We start from the raw sequence: 22,285 nt of genomic DNA on the forward strand, positions 1-22,285 counted from the left end.
CCAATTAATGACGCTTAAGCTTCGCCTTTAGGAGTGGAGCGCGACAGCGTGTTTTAGCGCTGCCGCGGAGTCCAAGGAACGCCACCACCCGTTCGGCGCGATGCCTTGCCCTTTGAACGCAACGCTTTTTGAGGAAAGAAAATGGGGCTGCAATTCCCTGTCATCTCGGTGGACACCTGAGCCGCACCGTACAGGAAGGGAAGAAGTGTGAGTGAAAGAAGAGGGGCCGTAATGAAGAAAATGAAAATTGTATTTGAGGAAAGGAAATTACGCAGTAACTGTCTCACATATCTCAGTAGACACTAGTCGAAAATTGTATTTGAGGCAAGGAAGTTGCGCAGTAACTGCCTCACATATTTCAGTGGACACCCGTCAAAATTCACGCGCTGTGACGTCACGACAATTTGGACCAATCTGAAACGCGGACAAATACGCCTTGCTCGTCGGTAAATTGGTTTTTGAGGAAAGGAAATGTATTTGTCTCTCATATCTCGGTGGACACCTAAACCTCGCCGTAACGGGAAGGGAGGAAGATGGGAGCGAACGAAGACACCGTATTCACTAGACGCAACTTTGTTCGTTCGAAACCATCGAGCTGGCATGGCGGGATTCTGCTTCTGGCTGCCCTGCTAGACGGACGCAGAAATGGCTCGCTCCGGGCGAGGTGTCGCAACGGCCTTTGTTGGTCGGGATGAATCGGTGTCTGGACCACCTCCTGGTTATCGCTTTCTGCTACCGTCACTGCCGGCTGACGAAGGTATGTGTTTGTGTGTTTTCTTGCACGGTGATACCTCGAAGCGTCCGTATCGAATAGAGGACTTTCGTCAACCATTAGAAGATGCCGGCGTCCTTAGGGATGTCAGCGGCATTGGCGCTTACCAGATGAGCCACCTCTGGCTCGTGAGGTTCCGCACCCAGGAGGCGAAGGACACTGTACTTGCGGCCGGGGGCCTGAGTGTGAAAGGCGGTTACTGTGCCATTATTGATCCCTGTCGAAAGGAGATCAAGGTGAAGATTCACTGGGTGCCATTTCACATACCCAGTGAGACCCTACGGAAGGCCCTGAGCGAGTTTGGGGAAGTGATGGAAATTCAGCATGAGGAATGGAGTGTTCCAGGATTTGAATCGGCAGAGTCGACAACACGTGTCGCTCGAATGGTGCTTAAAGAGGGAGTCACGGCGGAAGAGCTACCGCATCTTTTCAAATTCTACGGGGGCTCCGTCCTTGTGGTTGTGCCCGGTAGGGCGCCTGTTTGTCTCCGATGTCGCAGACGCGGGCATATCCGCCGCGACTGCCAGACGCCTCGCTGCACTAAGTGCCGAGCCTTTGGTCATGTCCGTGCGGACTGCATACGTACGTACGCCAGTGTGATAGGGGCGGCCTCAGAGGACTGTGATAATAAAGAGGATATCATGGACGTTGAGGAAGCTGAAACGGCGGCCCCTGATGACCGTCCAAAGAAGAGTGCGTCTGGGGAACAGGGAAGCGTCTCCAACGGAAACATGGAAACTTCGAGCAAGACGCCGAACAAACAACGAGCTTTGAGCAACGCGACTGAAACGCCGCCGATGAGTGACCAGGCGTCTGCCATGAACGCCGAAGCGGAGCCAGTCGAGGATGAAAGGGCATCACATGACACCTTCGGTCCGGCTAAGCGTGCCAAGACGGTGTTGCCGTCCCCTTCACAACCTTCCACCGAGGTCAGGTCGCAACGCCTTGAGCGCCAGTGGCTCAGACCCACCGGGGCCAAGGGGAAGTATGTGTCTGAGTGTCGTTCATCGTCCGCGTCTCCCGTGCGCAGCGCAAGGAGCGCTGATTAATCGCCCCTTCTCGGAGGGTAAGGCGTACGCCTGGTAAGGGACTTGTACCTTTTTGTGCTCAGGATTGTCATCATGGCTTGTCTTCCGTCAAATTTAAAATGCGGCACGTTAAACGTGCGTGGACTAGCAGCTAGACGTAAACAATGTCAGCTAAGGCGCCTGCTTTATGAGAAAGACCTGGACATTCTTGCAGTACAAGAAACAAAGGTAGAGAGTGCGAGCGCGACAGACGCTATGGTTGCGCAGTTCAAGCCGCGATATAACGTGCGTGCTAGTCATGCAGTGGGGACATCAGCGGGCTGTGTTCTGTTAATTAAGAACAGTCTTAATATCGAGGAACAAGCAGTGGTGTATTGCACGAGGGGAAGGTTTGTGCTCTGTGATCTGTTGTACGGGGAGGAATATTTGAGAGTTATCTGTGTGTATGCTCCTACGAAACCCCGTGAACGACTTTTTTTTTTCCAGGAACTATGTGCGTATCTGGAATGCAATAGACTTGTCATTCTTTTAGGGGATTTCAATTGTGTTCTCAGTGCAGATGACCGATCAGGCTCAACAGTCACCGAAAGCGAAAGTGCTGTTTTCTTGAAAGAAAACATTGAAAAGTATTCACTTCAAGACGTAGCCCAGTTTGCAAAGGGCGGAATGAGGCGTCATTATACACATTTTCAAGGGTGTAGTCATGCTAGGCTAGATAGAGCTTACGTTTCCCTTGAGCTGGCGGCAATTTGCGATAACTACATCGTCGAACCGGTTACGTTTAGCGATCACTGTTGTGTCATATTCACCATTGGCAGGAATGTGACACCTCAAGCGAAATTCAGCTGGGACTTGTGGAAACTGAATGCAAAGTTACTAAAGGACGATTCGTTTGTTTTAGAAACAAAGAACGTGTTAGAAGAAGTTCGGTTGAATTATGGAAAAAGTTGGGCAGAAAAGTGGGAGGAATTCAAAATTGATGTCAAAATGAGGGCTATTGAAAGGTCCGTAGAAATCAAGCACGCTGAGAAAGCGAAACAGAAGAACCTAAGACAGATGTTGAAAGAATTAATTACAGAGGAAAATAGAGCTCCGGGACTATACAGTGACCTTATCAGCGAAGTTAAAGCAAAGCTTGAGGTTATCGATGCGACATTGTTTCAGGGAGCTGCAATTCGTGCACGAGCAGATCGCTTGCTGGCAGATGATATGCCCAGTAGGCGAAATTTGACGACAGAAAAAAGATACGCTAGAAGAAAAGATATCGTAGAAATTGAAAACAAAGGCATTCTGACAGACAATCCCAAGGCGATAAGGGAGGCTTTCAGTGAGCATTACCGTGATTTGTTCGCTTCCAAATCGGCAGATGTACAGGCCTTTCAGGATGAATTTTTAAGTCTATTACCCCGACTGACCAGTGAAGACACTGACATCCTGTCTGCCGACTTATCAACAGCGGAATTGGAATGCGCTATTGATGAGCTTCACTTGGGGAAATCGCCAGGTACTGACGGGATAACAGCAGAATTTTATACGGCGTTCAAAAGTGAAACTGCTCTCATTTTGCAACGCGTTTATGAAGAGTCATTTAGAACTGGTATTTTACCACCGTCGTTTTCTCGTGCACATACAGTACTTATACCGAAAACTGACAATCCTGCTCAGCTTAAGCAAGTTACAGGTTATCGGCCGATAACGCTTACTAATGTTGATTATAAAATTTTTATGAAAGTATTAGCCAAACGTTTACAATCAGTTATGGACATCTTGGTTGGCCCCCACCAGACGTGTGGAATTCAAGGGCGGACCATCTTCACGAATGTTCATGTCACTCGGAGTATACTGGAATGCTGTGACGCTGACTTTAGGCGAGTCGCAATGTTGCAAATTGATTTAGAGAAGGCATTTGACCGTGTATGTCATGACATTCTTTTTAAAATCCTTGAACATGTCTGTGTTGGAGAAGTTATTTTAAAAGGGGTTAAAATGGCCTATAGCAACTGTACCACGAATCTGGTTGTTAACCGAGAGCTCACAGACAGAATTGCCGTTAGAGCATCCGTGCGGCAAGGCTGCCCAATGTCACCGCTACTTTTCGCTCTGTACCTGGAGCCACTTTGCCGAAATGTAATAAATAACAGCTGTATTCGTGGTTTCGAACTGGAAGCATGTGAAATTAAAGTATTGGCTTATGCCGATGATGTGGCAGTTTTCTGTAGTGACCACAGAAGCATAGAACATGCGATGTCGGTTGTTCGCAGATTTTGTGATGTAACCAATAGCGTTGTTAACCTGGACAAGTGTGCGGGCCTTTGGCATGGGAATTGGGCATCAGCGCCTTTGTTTCATGCAAGTGTAAAATGGTCACATGTTCCTTCCAAATACCTAGGTGTACCTCTTGACAAGTATCGAGATAACGATGACTTTTGGAAGGAGAAAATTCAAGAACTCTCCACGCGTGCACAGAAATGGTCAGGGAAGGAACTGTCTGTATTCACGCGCGCAAACATATGCAATGTATATCTGGTTTCAAAAGTGTGCTATTTGTTGCAGGTCCTTTCATGCTCTCGACTTAGCATTCAAAAGTTTCATCGTCTCTTCGCAGTTTTTGTTTGGCAGTCCTCATGGGAGAGGACTAAACGTGATAATTTATTTCTGCGTTTGAGAAAAGGGGGTCTTTCCTTGCCACACTTGTACCTGAGGCAGGTGGTGTCAAGATTTCTGTTTCTTCGAGATCAACGCGACCCTTTCCTGCGGACATTTATTCAAGTGAGGCTTTCTTCGGCTTTGCCAAACTATGTTATTTCCAGTGTGGACGGGATGAGATACAGTGCAAGTAGGTTTTTGCAAGTAGGTTTTTGCGGCTACGCCCTGTACCATCCACACCTCCCTGCTCCTGAAACCCACACCAGCGGGCCGTATCTACACCCTCCAGACGCATTGTCCCTCGAGGTCCTCGCCATTGCGCATGCCCTCCAGTCATTTTCCCTCTTTCCCGCTCTCCAAGAGTACACGGTCTATTCGGACTCACAAGCCGCTATACACCACATACAGCAACGCACCCTTACCCCTTCTCTCCAACAGGAGGTCGAACGAGCGGTCTCCGCACTGCAGCCTTCCATCGTTTTCCTCCGCTGGGTCCCTGGGCATTCAGGGATTGACGGCAATGAGCTGGCCCATCAGCTCGCCCGCGACACACTTTTCCGGGCACCGTTGATCCCCTGGCCCAAGCCCTCGGAGGACGGTGGGAGACTCACCCTTCGCCGCACCATAAAAGAGGTCTACCTTGAGCTCCGCCTCGACAAACGCCTTTACCCTCCCCCTCATCCATTACTCACGGTGCCGGAGTCTCGCCTTCTTCGGCACATTCAGATGAATGCAGTTATCACCCCGTCCCGCCTCTTCCTCTATCGCTATCGATCGGACCCTTCCTGTCCCAACTGCCCCTGTATCTATGCGGACCTGGCCCATTGCCTATTCTATTGCCCGGCTGCTCAGCAGTCGGGTTCCTTCCCCCCACCCTCTCTATCTATCACCACCTGGCTCGACTGGCTTGGCGCTGAAGGGGAAGAAGAACAGCGGCTTCTGGTCGCCCAGGCGGTCGAAATGCTCGGCCTGTAAATTATGGTCGATTAAAAGTCCTTTACTACTACTACTACTACTACTTGAAAGAAGTGGTCTTTGCTTTCCGGTTTCTGAATGCGCGCTTCAGTTTGGAATATCTTTCTAATGTCACGCGTAAGAAATTGTTAAAAGATTTGCTCGACTCTGTCTTCCCGGAGCCAATCTATCGATCTATGTATAGTGGAGGCCAAGCAGGAAATGTTTTAAAAAGAGTACGAAAAATGTTGGTGCCAGCGGGTGTGAAGACGTTCTTCTTCAAGTTACACACTGGGACGTTGCCGGTTAAAACATGGATGGAGGAAAAGGGATTGTTTCTACCATGGGGTACTGACTGCTTGTTTTGTCGCAAACCAGAGTCAATAGAACACGTTTTTATTGATTGCTGGGATGCGCTGCTCTTTTGGGACGTGCTCCAGCGTACAATAAAGAAAGACTTACCCCTAACGCCGTATGGGATACGATTCCTGGACATAGAGCCGGATCTTTATAAATATGATGTAATTTTCCTGCTTGGCCTGCACAGTATTTGGCGAAGCAGGATGGCTGTACGACACTGTGATGAAGATGCGCGTTCTGTCCGCGATTACTTCAAAGAAAGCATATTTAAGCTACGTGAAGTGTACAAGGAGCTATGTTTTGGAGATGAAGTTATCGAGTTGATGGGAGAGTTGTGTTCCCTGAGACAGTTTTGATTTTCTCACGCGAGTGAAACACATGTCTGTTCTTGTTGTTTGAGTGTGCAGCGCAGAACATCTGTTTATGATCTTCTGTAATCTGTCAAAACAGGCAATAAAGACAAAAAAAAAGCTGGCATGGCGGAGTGGTAGCGTGCTCGACTCGCACTCCAGAGACCGGGGTTCGATTCCTAAGCTCGGCCAATTTCCTACTCGGTTTTATTTATTTATCTGGTCTGACTAGAAATGTTAGTTTGACTATAATTGGTTAAGTAAGCAATTAATTAAACTCAGTGAAACTTACTTGGAGCATCACTATACGGTCATTTTAATTGGTTGCATGGTTAGTAGCCAAAGTACAATTAGCCCCGTTTGAAATTCGCGCACTGTGACGTCACGACCGTTTCGACCAATTGAAAAGCGTGACATTTTCTGTCGACAGCTCCTGCTTACAACGATGAGGCTTTAAAGGCTTCCGCCTTAAAAATGTGAGCCACGACCTCGGAGGATAAGGATTCTGGGCAGGAGTAGAGATACAAAGTCATGGGGGGTTTTGGAAGCGTTCCACATAAAAAGAACTGGCTGTGGTTTAGCCCTGGTAGGATTACGAAAGCAACATCTGAGCATAGCCATATATTGTTGCGTGAGCTACATGTATGCCCACAGTCTCGCCGCTTCGCGGGCTCTTGCACGACTATACTGCGCATGCGCGAGGAGCAAGTCACATCGCTACGCACAGCTGGCGTGCCTCGCCGCGCGCGCTCGCCTTCCTTTCCTTAAAATGATCGCAGTGTAGAACGTTGACAACGCCAATGAACACAATGAATGCCGATGGCCTATAGCTTCAGCGCCGCGTTTCAGGCATAACCTTGTCAATGCGTGCAGCTCACATCTCTCGCTCTCCTACCCCACGTACCTATAAGCATGATTCAGGTACAGTGTACTAGAAAGCCTTTGGCTTTCTAGTACACTGTAATTCAGGCGTCCACTGACCCAGGGAGCCATAATGCGCACTTCATTCCTTATTTATTTATTTATTTATTTATTTCAAATACCCTCATGGCCCTGAGGGCATTATTGAGGGGAGTGGAACAAGCACAGATAACAAAAATGAATACGATCACGGGTTACAGGACTACATATTGTTCACTGCACTGAGTTATTACAAATTTCAACAATTCATGGAAGCCTAAACGAAGAAGGAAAAAAAAAACGAGAAAAGAGAACAAAACCCAACAAAAACAAAACTACAAATCAAGAACACAGAGTTCATGTCGCACTACTAACCTAAGGGCACACATGTCATGAGCAAGAAAAGCAGGCACTCAACTTTTTCTTAAAATGCTCGAGATCGTCGGTGAGTGCCACATCTGCTGGCAAGTGATTCCACTCGGATGATGTAGTTGGAATGAAAGAATTTTGGCGAGCAGTAGTGTGACAAGGTGGAACGCCCACTTTGCGTGGATGGTCAATGCGCGATGAAACATACGTGGGTGGAATGAGCAAAGCGTTTTTCAAAACATGATTGAAATTGTAGATCTTAAAAAAAAGACAGAGTCGTGAAATTTTTCGGCGCAGTGAAAGTAATGGTAGTGACAATGTGCTTTTCATTTGTGTGACACTTGATGTACGGCCATAGTCGTGAAGAATAAAACGAGCGGCACGGTTCTGAACAGCTTCCAAAACAGATATAAGTGACTTAGTATGAGGATCCCATATCGACGCGGCGTATTCAAGCTTCGAACGAACCAGTGTTTTATACAGAAGGAGTTTCACTGAAGTGGGTGCATTAGAAAAGTTTCTTTTTATGTAACCAAGCATGCGGTTAGCGTTTCCAGTAATGTAGGTGATATGCTGGTTCCAGGATAAGTTTGATGTCAGATGTACACCGAGGTATTTATACGAGGTAACCGGGGCTAACGAAGCACTGTTGATACTGTAAGAGGCAGGTGGCGAGACGCCTTGACGTGAAAAGCGCATGGTTTTGCATTTTGATGTGTTTAAAACCATTTTCCATTTAATGCACCAGTCTGTAATACAGTTAAGATCAGCTTGCAATAAGTTGACATCATTAGTGTTTTTAATTTCACGGTACAGTATGCAATCATCTGCAAAAAGTTTGATCGAGGATTTTATATTGTTAGGCAGATCATTAATGTACACAAGGAATAACAAGGGTCCGAGTACCGATCCTTGTGGTACCCCAGACGTAACCGGCATAGAAGAGGATTGAAGACCGTTAACGTAGACAAACTGCGAGCGATTAGTTAAAAAACAACGAATCCATGCTAGAACATTTGGGTCGATATGAAGATGAGCAAGCTTATACAACAGAAGACTATGGGACACTTTATCGAAAGCCCTGCAAAAATCTAAAAAAATGACGTCGACCTCTGAACCTTCATCAAGAATGGAATGAATTTCGCTGCTGAAGGATAATAACTGTGTTTCACAGGAAAACTGCTTTCTGAAACCATGTTGTGTAGGTGTGAAAAACGAAAATGATTCAAGAAAACTAGCTAACTGAGAAAAAATTATATGCTCCATGATTTTACAGGAAATGGAAGTTAATGATATTGGACGATAATTAAGGGGTGAATGCCTGTCGCCAGATTTATGGAGTGGAATCACTTTAGCCAGTTTCCATTCGTGTGGTATATCTCCTGTTTGAAGCGATTGTTCACATATCTTCAGTAAAAAAATTGCGGAGTACACTTTAGTATTCTTCAGTACTTTGGTGTTAATGTTATCAGGGCCGCAAGAAGAGGAAATTTTCAGATTGTTAATTATGTTAATAATTCCGTCATAACTAAACCTGACAGGGTCCATTGGAAAGCTTATGTTACATGCATAGTCTCTAATATCAGTAATGTCAGTTGCGGTACTTGAAAACGCTGCACTAAAGGTCTCATTAAAGATGCCAGCGACGTCAGTGCTTGGAATAGGGTGTGATAGAGAGTCAACGAGAGATACAAGTGACTGGTCTCGTTGATTGACACTACTCCAAAATTTTTTGGGGTTGCTCGTTAGAAGCGTCGGCAACGTCACATTAAAGTAGTAGTGCTTCGATTCCTTCAAAGACTTCTTATAAATGTTAACAGTTTTTTGGAGTGCTGACCAGTGCTCACGCTTTCCAGACGACTTCGCTTTGCGGAAAAGCCTCCTTTTTTTGTTTGCCAGACGTTTTAATGAGCGGTTGTACCATGGACACTGCCGGTTGGTTAAAAGCTTTTTTCGAGGAATATACAGGTCGACCAGCTCGCAAAGCTTGTTTCTGAAAAGGTGCCAATTTGTATTTACAGATCTATCGTTGAAGTTTGCCAGAAATTCGTCAAGGAAGTCTTCAAGTGCTTTATTGATCGCAGTGTAATTTCCCTTAGCATAATCATATATTAGTTTTATATTGTTATACGACGTTCGAGCAGGGAAGTTCAACATGACATGTAATAAAGAATGATCGCTTATACCTGATAAGTAGGTAATGGTAGATACAGCATCAGGGGCTGTTGTTAGCAACAAGTCTAATACATTGGATGTTGAAGATGTGACCCTAGTAGGCTGCGTTATTACCTGAGTTAAGCAAAAGTCTGAACAAACGTTTAAAAAATTAGACAATTCTGACGTAGAGTTGGTGGTGGAATACGGAAAACTAGACCAGGCAATATTAGGGAAATTAAAATCACCAAATAAAAAAACAGGAAAATTCGGAAATTTGGCACACACAGCGCTTAGCGTGTCATGAAGTTCACTGGAAAAACCAATCCCAGTGGAAGGCGAACGGTAGCATGCACAAAATACAAGTTTTTGATATTCAGTCGTTATCAGAACACATAAAAACTCCAGTGTCGTAGGAATATCAATGTGAAGGCTATCAAGATGATCCGAGACGGCGAGCAGAACACCGCCACCCCGTGCGACTGCGCGATCACGGCGAAATATGGAGTACCGCTTTTCGGTAGCGAGGATTTCCGTGTTTTTAACACTATCATTCAGCCATGTTTCTGTTAAGACAATAATGTCGGCCGATGTGGTATCGGCGGCACAGGAAAGGTCATCACGATTTCGCACAACACTGCGTATATTGGTGAAAAGCACTGAAATTCCAGAGATCGGCTGCGCACGCGGACGAAAGCGCCCAGCCAGCTATCTCGAATCATCAGAACCGCCCGCGGCACTAGAATCAACACGTGAAGTAGTAGCATACAGGCTAGTTTGTTCACAAACTCTATCACTTTCAGCACAATAGGTGTAGCATTTCTTGTTTAAGAATAACCGTGCGTGCCTCAGTTTAAAGCGCGTGTTAGGCGCAGTTTCCTTCGCAAATTCTGCCAGTTTTTTTCTAGCATGCCTTGTAGATGGACTAAAATCTTCAGACATAGAAACATCTGAATCTTTCAGTTTAGACTGAGCGTTCAAAAGCATTTGCTTTGTTTTGTAGTTGGAAAATTTTACCATTATTGGTCGCGTTTTGGTAGGGTCTGCAATGCCGATTCGGTGGGCCCGGGCGATATCAGTATTAGAAATGGTAATTGACATTTCTTGCTGTATTGCATTCACAATTTTTTCTTCTGATTGCAACCATGTTTCGGTGGCTCCAGCGTCTTCAGATATACCAAAAAATAAGAGGTTATCTCTACGCGATCTATCTTCGAGGTCATTCATTCGGGCCCTTAATGAGTAATTTTCTTTGGCGAGGCATTCAGCAGTTGCTTTGAGAGCATTCAGGTCCTGACGGAAGGATTCAAAACCCGCAAGTTTGGTCTCAACATTGGTAAGCCTGTTTGAAATATCAGTAACCTTCACGTCTAGTTCCTCTTGATTGCATGTAATAGTTTTAATTGAGTTCAATATTTCGACCTGCCCCTGTTCAATGTTTGTTGAGCGCATTCTTAGATCTTCCAGAAGGGTGAGTATGGCACCGCTGTCAGAGTCGGGCGTCGGGTTCTGAGTGTTGCTACGAGTGCTATGGCCAGGGCCAGGGTTTAATTCAACGTCTCCGGACAAGAGCAATTTGAGCACACAATAACACTGGCATACATTTTCCAACAGCACTTGTGGGCAAGGGAGCATAACGAGGCAGACATCATTTGAACGCTTGGAAGAAACTGGACTAACCTGAAGGATGAAAAAACGAAAGACATTGGTGAACCACATCGTGTCGCTGCTCCCATGCCCACTGAAGGGGTGGCGACGGTGCATCCCATTTATATCTTCTGCGATGGTTGACGTCGATGCCGATCCGGGGTAAAAATCTTGCGAAGCGGTGATCAGCTGCGTCATGAAAGCATTCCATGGGCCGCTAGAGCATTTGTCGCTTGACGCCGGCGCACTCCAGTCAAAAAGCGCTGATGGGATTCCACCGTGGTACAGAACTGGATCTGAAGCGACGCTGCCAGTGCAGAGGACAGGAAACTGAAGGATGAAAAAACGAAAGACATTGGTGAACCACATCGTGTCGCTGCTCCCATGCCCACTGAAGGGGTGGCGACGGTGCATCCCATTTATATCTTCTGCGATGGTTGACGTCGATGCCGATCCGGGGTAAAAATCTTGCGAAGCGGTGATCAGCTGCGTCATGAAAGCATTCCATGGGCCGCTAGAGCATTTGTCGCTTGACGCCGGCGCACTCCAGTCAAAAAGCGCTGATGGGATTCCACCGTGGTACAGAACTGGATCTGAAGCGACGCTGCCAGTGCAGAGGACAGGAAACTGAAGGATGAAAAAACGAAAGACATTGGTGAACCACATCGTGTCGCTGCTCCCATGCCCACTCAGTGTGGGCATGGGATCAGTGTGGCCAACGCCAATGAACACAACGAACGCCGACGGCCTATGGCTTCAGCGCCGCGTTTCTGGCACGACGTTGTCAATGCCAACGTATGCAGCGCACACCTGTTACTACCGCCACCTAGCTTCAAGCATGGTTGGGGTGTCCACTGTTCCAAGAGGGCAGTTATGCGCCTTCCCTCTGGTTCAGGTGTCCACCGAGATGTGGACACCTCGCCCTCACCTTTGGCTACGTATATCCTGGCATAGCAGAGCTGTTGTTGACGTTGCGACTGAGAGAAGGATGAAAAGGAAAGTGCACGGGCCTGCCGACTGGCTCAAGCCGAGCCACCACCGCTGCCACGTGCATACAGAAGAGAGTTAAAAGATGAGAGGAAAGAGTGAAAGAAAAGACGCGCGCCGCAGCAACAACCGCGTCCGCCGAAGCGGACGTACGCTGGCTGAAAAAACAGATAAGCGGCCGGAGCCGCGCTTCGTCACCACTTAAGCCAGTGCCAACCACATACCACGCAGATGGCGATGCGCATTCGCTACTGCGCATCAAAGAGCGAGAGAGAGAGAGAGAGGCGATGACGAGCACGCAACGGCGGTGGTGGTGGTGGTGGTGAAAAACTTTAATCAAAGAGAGCTTGAGGGTAAAAAAAACCCTGCTGCATGGTCGGTATCCTTAGTCCGGGACACCGCACGACGAGGCCCCGTCTCGCGACCGCTTGACCAGAGCCCTTTGGGACTCCAGTGTGGAGCAGTTGAGGAGGGTAGTCTCCCATGCCTCTCGGGTGGGGGTGGGGGAAGGGGGAAGGTGAGGATTCTGAGTACATGCCCACACCATGTGAAAGATATCGCAGATCTCTCCACAGTGCGGGCAGCGCCCATGTGTGTTCGGATCGAAGTGTTTTGCTATTGCAGGACAGAGAAGGGTTCCTGTCTGCAGGCGCCGCAGAGTTCGCTCCTCCGCCTTACTCAGCCCCTTGGCAGGTGCCGGGTAGAGACGGTGGCTGTCGCAATAACAAATTAGGATTTCGCGGAACCCCAGGAGCGGTTTATGAGCTTCTGAGCCATGAGAGCTAGGATGAGGAGCCCGGTGTGTGAGCGCTCGGGCGGCCGCATCAGCGGCCCAATTTCCTCGTAGACCCTGGTGGCCAGGAGCCCAGATCACTTTTGTGCGAGTTGTATCGGCGAGAGCGCGCCTTAGAATTTGCGAGGCAAGAGGTGATATTTCGCCTGCAATATAATGTTCACAGGCCCGGCGAGAGTCTGTGATAACCGTTTTCGATTTTGGATCGGCGGCAGCGAGAGCTATTGCGACTTCCTCCGCTCGTGTTGAATTTAAGGCCCGAAAAGATAGCCCATCGACATTCATTCCCCGGTGGACTACGGCAGCCGTGAAGAATCCCGCGGGCGACGGCCCTGTGATGTCCACGTAATAGACGCCCTCTTTATAGCCATATTGCCTCTCAAGCGTGCGAACCCGCGCTTGTCGTCTGCCTTCATGTGAAACCATGTTCATGTTACGCGGGAGCTGAGCGACCAAGAGCATGTGGCGCCACAGCACCGGGATGTTCTCCGTCCCCTCTGGTATGCATGTGTGTTGGATGTATAAGCGGTTTAGCAGGCGGCGCCCAGGCACCGTCTGCGATAGCCGCGTATATTGGTTCACGAGGTGGGCCTCCCGCAACTCCTGATAGGAGTTTACCACTCCCAACGCCTTCAGTTTGGCGTTGGAGGTAGCCACCGGGAGGTCCAGTGCTCGCTTTGTTGCCTTCCTGATGATGGCGTCAATGTGCTCGTCTTGTTGTTTGGTGGTGCGTAGGTACGGCACGGCGTAGAGGATCCGGCTGGTCACGAAGGCATAGGCGAGCCGTAGCGCGTCCCTGCCCCGCAGACCACCCCGCTTGTTGGAAACACGGTGGATCATGCGCTCTACCTGTTCACCTATGCTCTTGAGTTTCGCTATAGTAGAGTCCGGCCTAAGTTTGTTATTGATGAACAGACCCAGGATCCGGAGCTCTGCCACTTCTCTGATGGGACCGCCCGACAGAGATATGTGTAGAGACGTGTTGTCCTTGTGGATGGTCCTGACGTGTAGAAGCTCTGATTTGGCGGGAGCACATTGAAGACCACAGTCGGCAGCATATGCTTCGACTATGGAGGCGGCCTGCTGAAGGCGGTCCTCCATCTCCCCAAGGCTCCCCTCGGTGGTCCAGATTGTAATGTCGTCTGCGTAGAGTGCGTGTTTTATGCCCTCCACCTGAGCCAGTCGACCGGGCAGGTGCATCATGGCGATGTTGAAAAGGAGCGGTGGTAACACCGCCCCCTGTGGTGTACCTCGTGTACCCATAGAGTACGGGCCGTATTCCTCGTCCTCGATCCGGAGGAGTGCCTGACGCGCAGAGAGGAAGTCTCTGACATAGGCGAAGACCTTCGCCCCGCAGTTAGTGGTGTTCAAGTTATGGGGGTCTATTCTTGTAGTAACGCTCAAAGGGCTAGAAGCAGTTGTCGCTCTCTAGCACCAGCGTGCCAGCCCTAGCAGTCAGAGCTGTGACCCCCAACCCGCGGTGCGGTGAGTCGCAACCACGGCGGGTTCGGGCCAGAGGGGACAAACACGAGTATGCTACTCGGATGAGCGTTTATTGCTCCCGAGCAATACAATGCAGCAGCAACAATACAACCGCCGTAACGAGGGCGAGTGTTCCGCTCGCGTACGGGGGTGAAAAACACAAAGGGCAGAACGCACGCAAAAATGTGGGGGAAGAAGGTTCCGCTCACCTCGCGTGGTTCCTCGCTCACGGCCCGCGGCGGTCAAGTCACACACGGTGGCCGGGCGATAGGGGCAGCGGTCTCCGTGGCAGATCTCTGATCCGTGCGTGTGCACGGCTCCCGCCAGAAGACGAGCGAGCCTCGGGAGAATCGCGTCTCCTCCCGGGCTGTGGAGAGGAGGTCTCTCCGTTGTAAGAGGGGAAAGAGGGAAAGTCTCCGCGGCGGGGAGCGAAAGGAAGCGGGGGTGGCGAGAGTGCCCTCCCTCGCAAAACCTCCCGAACGGCGCGCGCATAGCATCGCGTGATAATTACGCGCGGCCGTTACAATGGGGCAGGGGATTCATGTGTATCCCCACATCCCCCCCTCCTTAAAACTGCCCTACGGCTGAAAAGTGACCGCATTCACACAAAAGGGTATACCGAGTGGGGCCGGCGAAACGCCGTTTAACTTTAAAACCAATTAAGAAAAGATTCAGCTCACAGCCAGCAGTGCCGTCGTCGAAGGCCGTGGACGCCAGGGCAGGAAGGCAGTGTAGACGACCGCCATGGACGACCGTGGAGCCCAGGGTTGAAGGGGGTCGATGACCGTAGGTCCCGTGAGTCGGCCAGGGCAGCTTTGCCGGGACGCGCGGGCGGCAGGCAGGCTCAGGGCAATTACGCACCGTGTCGTAGCGTACGGCAGGCCCCCACTCAGCTGGATGAACCGCTTGCTCTTGGCTCGCCCTCTTTTCCTCTCGTTGGGGGGCGACAAAGGCGCGCCGACCCATTTTCCCTCTGCCGCAGAGGACTTGCGAGGCGGGCCCAGCGGGGCACCAAGCTTCTCTTGCGGGCGAAGCCGCTGCCGCGGGGACAGGGGAACTCCAAGGCGGCTTCTCTGCTGCAGTTTTCGCCATGGTAGACACAGGCCCCGGTTTCTCCGAATTCTCGTTCACTCGTCCCGCGGCCGACCGGAAGCTGTTTTTCGGCACGGTTGCTCGGTGGTGACAGCCGGCTCTTGGTTTTGGAATGCGGCCGCCCTCCAAACGGCCTGGCTCTCGGTGTTCGAAGCAGCAAGGGTCGTTGCGGCGTCCGATGGCACTCCTCCGGGCACGCTGTGAAGGCTGACCTGCGGCTGCAAAGCTGTCTTTTCTTTCTAGTTACTTTAACGATTTGCACATTTTTTTTTTTTTTGAGCTAGTCTAACCCCTCTCGGTCTTTTCCGACGAGAAAGCGTGTGCTTGCTCCGGAAGCCGTGGTGCGAAATATGGAAGGGGTGTTCCGTCCATATTAAGCAGGAGAAATTACTCCCTGCGCGTTGGTCAGAGTTGGTTCTGCCGTGGGCGCAAGTTGTAACGAGGCGCCGGGCTCTGTTGTCGAGCCTTGCGTCTCGGTGCGGCTGCCTGCTGGCGGGGGAGGGTGTTCTCCACAGGCCACTCGTTCCCTTTGGCACACGTCGCACGAGCGGGCGTAGCGTATCGCATCCCGCTTCATGCCAGGCCAGGTAGCGAGGCGGCACAACTTGAGGTAAGTCTTAGGGCCACTCGCATGCCCAGCGATGCACGTGTCATGAAAGTAGCGTAAAAGTGCTCCTCTGAACGTGCGTGGAATCACCACCTTGAAGGACTCGTGTGTATCCTTCTTGGAGGGGATATATCTCAGCAGGATGCCATCGGAGTCGAGCAGATAGGAATCCATCGCGCTCACAGCATTACCAGCTGTGTTCGAGCGCCCCGCACGGACAACAATACCAGTTGCCTCCATGTGCGCCGCGGCCGCGCCGCCCGGCTCCCTGAGCCCGTCGAACACTTTTCGACAAAATGGATCCTCCCGCTGTGCCTCCAACAGCTCCCTTCTGCTGAAAACGCTCACCACTGAACTGATGCCTTCAAAGTGGTTTACGCTTTCGCCCTGGGAAGGCGGGGTGTCCCTTCCCTCGGGGCGTTGTGTGAGCTGCGCGGCAGTCGCGCTGCTCTGGCTGTCGGGCGCGGCGGATTGGGCAGTGTTGTTACTTCCCAAGCCGTCAACGGGCGCGCGCGAAAGTGCGTCCGCCACCACGTTGTTCTTGCCCCTCCTGTAGCGCACGGTAAAGTCGTAACGCTGGAGGAGTAGCGCCCATCGCGCTAGGCGTCCGGACGGCTCGCCTAGGCGTCTCAGCCAAGTGAGTGCCGTGACCAGGATGTTGCTGCTGAGAAGCCGTACTGGACAACCACAGCAGGGACTGGAAGTCAATCCCGCTCGCCGCCATGGCTAGTCTGTGTGTCGGCAGTCGCTCACACAGATACTCGGTTTGTCACACCACAGAGCCCCACGTTGGGCGCCAAGAATATGGGGGTCTATTCTTGTAGTAACGCTCAAAGGGCTAGAAGCAGTTGTCGCTCTCTAGCACCAGCGTGCCAGCCCTAGCAGTCAGAGCTGTGACCCCCAACCCGCGGTGCGGTGAGTCGCAACCACGGCGGGTTCGGGCCAGAGGGGACAAACACGAGTATGCTACTCGGATGAGCGTTTATTGCTCCCGAGCAATACAATCCCGTACGGAAATGTCATATCTGGTTTGATATGAAAAAATCCAGATATGAACAAATAGGGAATTGGGCATATAAGGTCTTATATGAATATACGGGCGTATATAGCCTGATATGCCCAATTCCCTATATACCATTATGTGAATGGAACTCATATAAGGAAATATATGTGCATATGGTCGTATATGTCCTGATATGCCCAATTCCCTATATATCCATATCATGACTGAACTCATATATGAAAATATATGAATATATCTGGCATATATGGTCTGATATGCCCAATTCCCTATATAATCATATCATGATTGAACTCATATAAGGATATATCTGGCATATATGGCCTTATATGCCCAATTCCCTATATATCCATATCATGATTGAACTCATATATGGATATATCTGGCATATATGGCCTGATATGCTCCATTCCCTATATATCCATATCATGATTGAACTCATATATGGATATATCTGGCATATATAGCCTGATATGCCCAATTCCCTATATATTCATATATGGTTTGAACTTATATATGGAAATATATGTATATATGGTCCTTATATAGCCAGATATGTCCTATCCTTATATGACCATATCTGATGGAGCCCATATATGGGATTTCTATATATGGTCTTTATATACCCAGATACGGCCAAATCCGTATATAGCCATATCTGCGAACAGTCATATATGGATGAATATACTTATATGGGCCATATATGGCCAAATATAGATAAATCTGTAATGTCCATATTTGGCTAGAGCTTATATATGGAGCTAGTTCTATATACGAACATATACTGACAGATCTGCACATAACCTTATATACTTTTGGTTAAATGTTGAGAGGAAATTTTCCCTAAGGCGGAGCAGACTTCCATTAAGGTATTAATTACTTATTCGCATCCATCCAAGCACAGTCATACACCATGTCCCCAGACCAGGACGAATCTTTTTAAGAAAGAGCAAAAGTTTCTGTGGAAGCTGTGTCAGGTCCCTTTGTAGCCGTGTGACTGCTTGGCGGAATGAAAATGAGTGATTACTCCCTTATTAAAACCTTATAAGCTTTCATACGGAAATATATAATAAATGACAGCCTATGTATATGTGCCCTCATACGGCGAGATCTACCGAAGGAGACGGTACAAAAAAAAATTGAAGAAATCCAACGATTTGCGGCGCGCTTCATCTGCAATCTCTGCAAGCACCTAGGCTCCCCTTCTCCAATGTTGCAGGCTGCTAATATCACATTAGCCAATAAAGAGTGAACCTGGGGCGTGGCGTCTCCAAACAGTGATGGAGGGCGGCCAAACAAAAGATGTAATGAAATTAGTTACAACCATTGCAGAATGCTGTCATACATATGCCGTTTTCGCCACATGCAGACGTGAGCGACTGTGCAGTACGCCCTTACTGCTACTACTTCAGATATGTAATACAGCTTAAATTTTTGACGTAGATTTTTATTTTAAAACTTTGAGATACGTTGGCGCTGTGTAGGGGGGTTATACAGGATGGTTAACATTATGTAAGCGATAAACCTGATTTAATAGACAATTAATTAACTAATATTAACTAATGAACATTTTATTTTGATTCTAAGGGGCGATATTATGTTGCGAAATTAAAGGCCGTCATCGTAAAAGGTGAGCCTAGTTTCTAACTTTTTTTTTTAATTGGTATAGGAGTTTGAAATATCGAGCGCCAGATTTTGCGCATTTCAAAGCTCGCTGAGTTGGTTTACCCGCATTGAAAATGCATAAAACTGTCGGTCACTTTTTTTATGCATCAAACACGGACACCGTTTGTGTATTTTATGATGTAGAAAAAGTTTCTTTGAATTCGGCGATGATACGACGCGCAGCGACGCGTTTATGAATATGCGAAGCGGACAAGGCAATTCACTGAGCTTGCAAGTGTGTATGTTCAGTATTTCGAACCACATTAACGATTACGAAAATTTAAAAGCTAAGGTTATCTTTCTTTACTGACGGCCTTCATTTTCGCGATACAGACTTACGTCCCAAAATCAAAATTATGAAAGCTGATTAGTTAGATATAATTAATCATTTTTCAGATTATTGAGCTCTATTACGTACATAATGCCCGTCTTGCTGTACGGTCCACCTTCACTGACCAAACCAACATATCTCTCGCACTTTGTAAAATAAAAATCTGTAAACGTTAAAAAATGTCATCCAATACATCTCTAAGCGCTGCTTTAAATTGAAAAACCACTCGGTTTTATACTGCTCTAAAGCTCCTGATAATCATATAGCATAGGTAACACAAGTAACACAAATACCACACAGAAATTGCGCAGGAAATTTTATTGGGGTACATTTAATGCTCTTGTGGTTCTATAGTTCTGTATGCTTCTTATCGTCGATGCTTTTCTTTCTCGCTCCTTATTTCGCTGAGTTTAGTGCCCACGGCCAGCAACAGCAGCTTTCCGGAGAGCTCCCGCCCCTTCTTGGTCGGCAGGCCCGTTGTGTAGGCTGCGTGGGAGATAATTTAGAGCGATCATGATATAAATCTGCGCAGAATTATGCACTGAATCTGAGACAGCCTACCATAAAATCCATTGTGGACTATTAAAGGTGCCCTGCGACGTACATAAAGCATGGGTTCTTTAATCTTTGTATGCAGAGTAAGGGACATTGTGAGTCCCGAACGCGCAATGAGATCACCGAAATCATAATATTTGATATTTTAATCTTCGCTAGAAATGCTTGTTTCGAGCCGATGGTGTCGCAACGCGGCGGCCATTTGCGGCAGCGGAAATGAGGTGGCATCTAGATAGGGTGCTGCCTTTCTCATTGGTTGGGCGTCCATTTTGCATATTGTTCCTTCATACTTGCGAAATGGATCCAAAATATTATGTCTCTGAGTACTGCAAGCTTTTTCGCATGCCACAAAAACTGGAAAGAAGCAGGGAAAGCGAACGAAAACTAACAAGAATACAGCTAGGGGCGACACTTTCGATTCCGCTTCAAACCTTCATGGCGGCCAGCGCTGTTCAAAAAACGTTGGCTCAGACCAGAAAGCGCGCGCGTCGAGACCGGCCGTGACCATACCAAGACGGCAGCGAAAAAAAAGCCAGTCGACACACCTTGCCCAAAATGTGAAGAGAAAGGCCGGACAGGAGACGGGAGTCGAGTTTGGGGGGGAGGGGGGCTACCGCTGACAGCCTTACAGTCCGACTAAAAAAGTAAATTCGGGGAGCTTCCTTTGTCGTTAGTCGCGTACACGGGGGGAAGACGCCGTCAAAATGCGCGGCTGTCTACAGCCCCGACAAAGCAACAACTGCATGCACGCTTCCGCTGCGTGGGCGCTAGGTGCGGTTCTGATTGGTAGCGCCCAATGTCGGTACTGGGTGAGTGAAATGGAAGAGTGAAATGCGTTTTCGTCTGAGCTTTTCATTTCGAATTTTCAGAGCGGAATAACTTTCGCTTGCATGCCCCGATTTCAATAATTCTTTTTGCTCTGGTCTCTGGAACGCATGATGAATCTATTTAATAATATTAACTGGTACAGAGCAAATCATCGCGATGCCCCTTTTTCGGGCTTTACCATTAAAGTTTCCTGGCACAACCGCGAACAGAAACAGGTATACGCCAATTGTTTCTGAAACACGTTCGTTCGCACTAACCACCCGAAATAAAACGCGTAAAAGCTCTTCATTCCACTGCTCCTGCTTAGCTGTAGAGCGCAAGCCTTGTGGCAAATGTAATGGGGCCATTGTAACCTAATTGGATACGCAGAACGCAGCAATGCTGATCCCGTGTTAAAATAGAATTAGCACTATTACTTACGACAATTAAAAGGGTTCAGTTCCTGACACGTGCATATGAGAGAATCCATTACAGCTTGCTGTCTACGTCTCGTTACTTAGAAAATACATCCCTAACTAGCCCCGCAATGTGCTTAGTGAGGTTAGTCTATGTTTTTTGCGTTACACAATTGATGTCATGCACTTGAACTACCGCTGGCAGGAACGCAACTCGGTGGCGGTAAAAATTTCGCTACTGAAAAATGAGAGATTACTCTCCGACTGCACATAGCCCAGCTTACAAATAAATCATGCATTATGATACCATTTAGCTTAATTTATAGCCCTATCATCGAAAACTGCCGACAGCATTGGCAAAGGTAAACAACAAAGCAATACGGGAAAAACAGTAAATGGTTGTTCACGCTTACCTGAAATATTGATGATTGCAGGTTCACAGAAACCTTGGTATTTCCCGCTGACTTGCACCCTGGATCCTTCCGATGGCTCATCATCCCATGCATGCTTGGCGCAGGTCATTTTAACGCCGTCAAAAGTGTCTTCTTCCTCAAAACGCACAAGTGTGGCGCTGTACCATGATTTCAAAGGGAAAACAAGTGGATGCAACAACGGGTATAACCGGAAATTGCTCGTCCGGCAGGAAAGTGCGTAGCCTACTGCAGATTCCGGCTTCTAGCTCTGTGCAACAGACGACAGTCAAGGGTGGCGCCACCAATGCCTTCCTTAGCAGATATCTGTGCTTGTCTGTGCATGTCAGACATCGGCACCTGCGCACGGGCGCTCACGCGCGCGTCAGAAGCGGGGTCCGGTTTACAACAATGGGAGGACCGCGGGGGCTCTCGGGGACTCTTTTTCTTCATGGCTTGAAGCTCTTTCAGCCTCCCCTAAATTTTCTTGGAATCCTTGCAGATCCCCAACCATCTCTTGTTCACGGCTTGACATTTTTTTCAGTCGGCTCCCGAGGGGGAGCGAGCCAGCACCAGGAGCATGGAGGTTCATGCCACTTTTCGACGCCCGTCGCGGCACGTGCTGGGCGCGCAGGCGCTTCGCGTGTATGCCTTAGAAGTGTCCATCGAGATGGGGCTTTATATCGCGTGTATCTTTATCAAAATAAATATAACTAACGATACCCCTGCTGTGTCGTTGCTTGAAATCCCGTCGAACCGATCGCCACTCGAGTCGACGGAGCTTTGCGGAAATTGAGAAAAAGATATCTTAGCGGAAAGTTGAGCACTCTTCGGCGTCCGGCCGACATTCGACGGTTTCAAATGCTTACGAAATGCGAACAGAGACCGCCCCTGTGATTGGCGGTGACCGTTATCTTGCCTCAGAGCCGCGTCCCGCAA

At 48.6% G+C, this 22,285-nt stretch overlaps 1 protein-coding gene and 1 long non-coding RNA gene across 2 annotated transcripts; both read right to left on the minus strand.

Moving 5' to 3' along the window:
* Positions 1 to 10,085: 10,085 nt before the first annotated feature.
* On the minus strand, positions 10,086 to 11,882 carry LOC149338262 (uncharacterized). The gene has a single exon (XM_089549984.1). The coding sequence runs from the start codon at positions 11,880 to 11,882 to the stop codon at positions 10,242 to 10,244; it is 1,641 nt and encodes a 546-aa protein (XP_089406110.1). The 3' UTR covers positions 10,086 to 10,241.
* A 7,643-nt stretch (positions 11,883 to 19,525) lies between these two features.
* LOC149338263 (uncharacterized) lies at positions 19,526 to 21,581 on the minus strand. Its single transcript, XR_016283689.1, has 2 exons — positions 21,350 to 21,581; positions 19,526 to 19,644 (listed from the first exon to the last, which is right to left on the minus strand). It is a non-coding gene; the product is annotated as an uncharacterized LOC149338263 (long non-coding RNA).
* Positions 21,582 to 22,285: the final 704 nt, after the last annotated feature.

This window comes from Amblyomma mixtum, chromosome 6 (genome assembly GCF_055824585.1).
Source record: "Amblyomma mixtum isolate Tamu chromosome 6, ASM5582458v1, whole genome shotgun sequence".
Taxonomy (NCBI): domain Eukaryota; kingdom Metazoa; phylum Arthropoda; class Arachnida; order Ixodida; family Ixodidae; genus Amblyomma; species Amblyomma mixtum.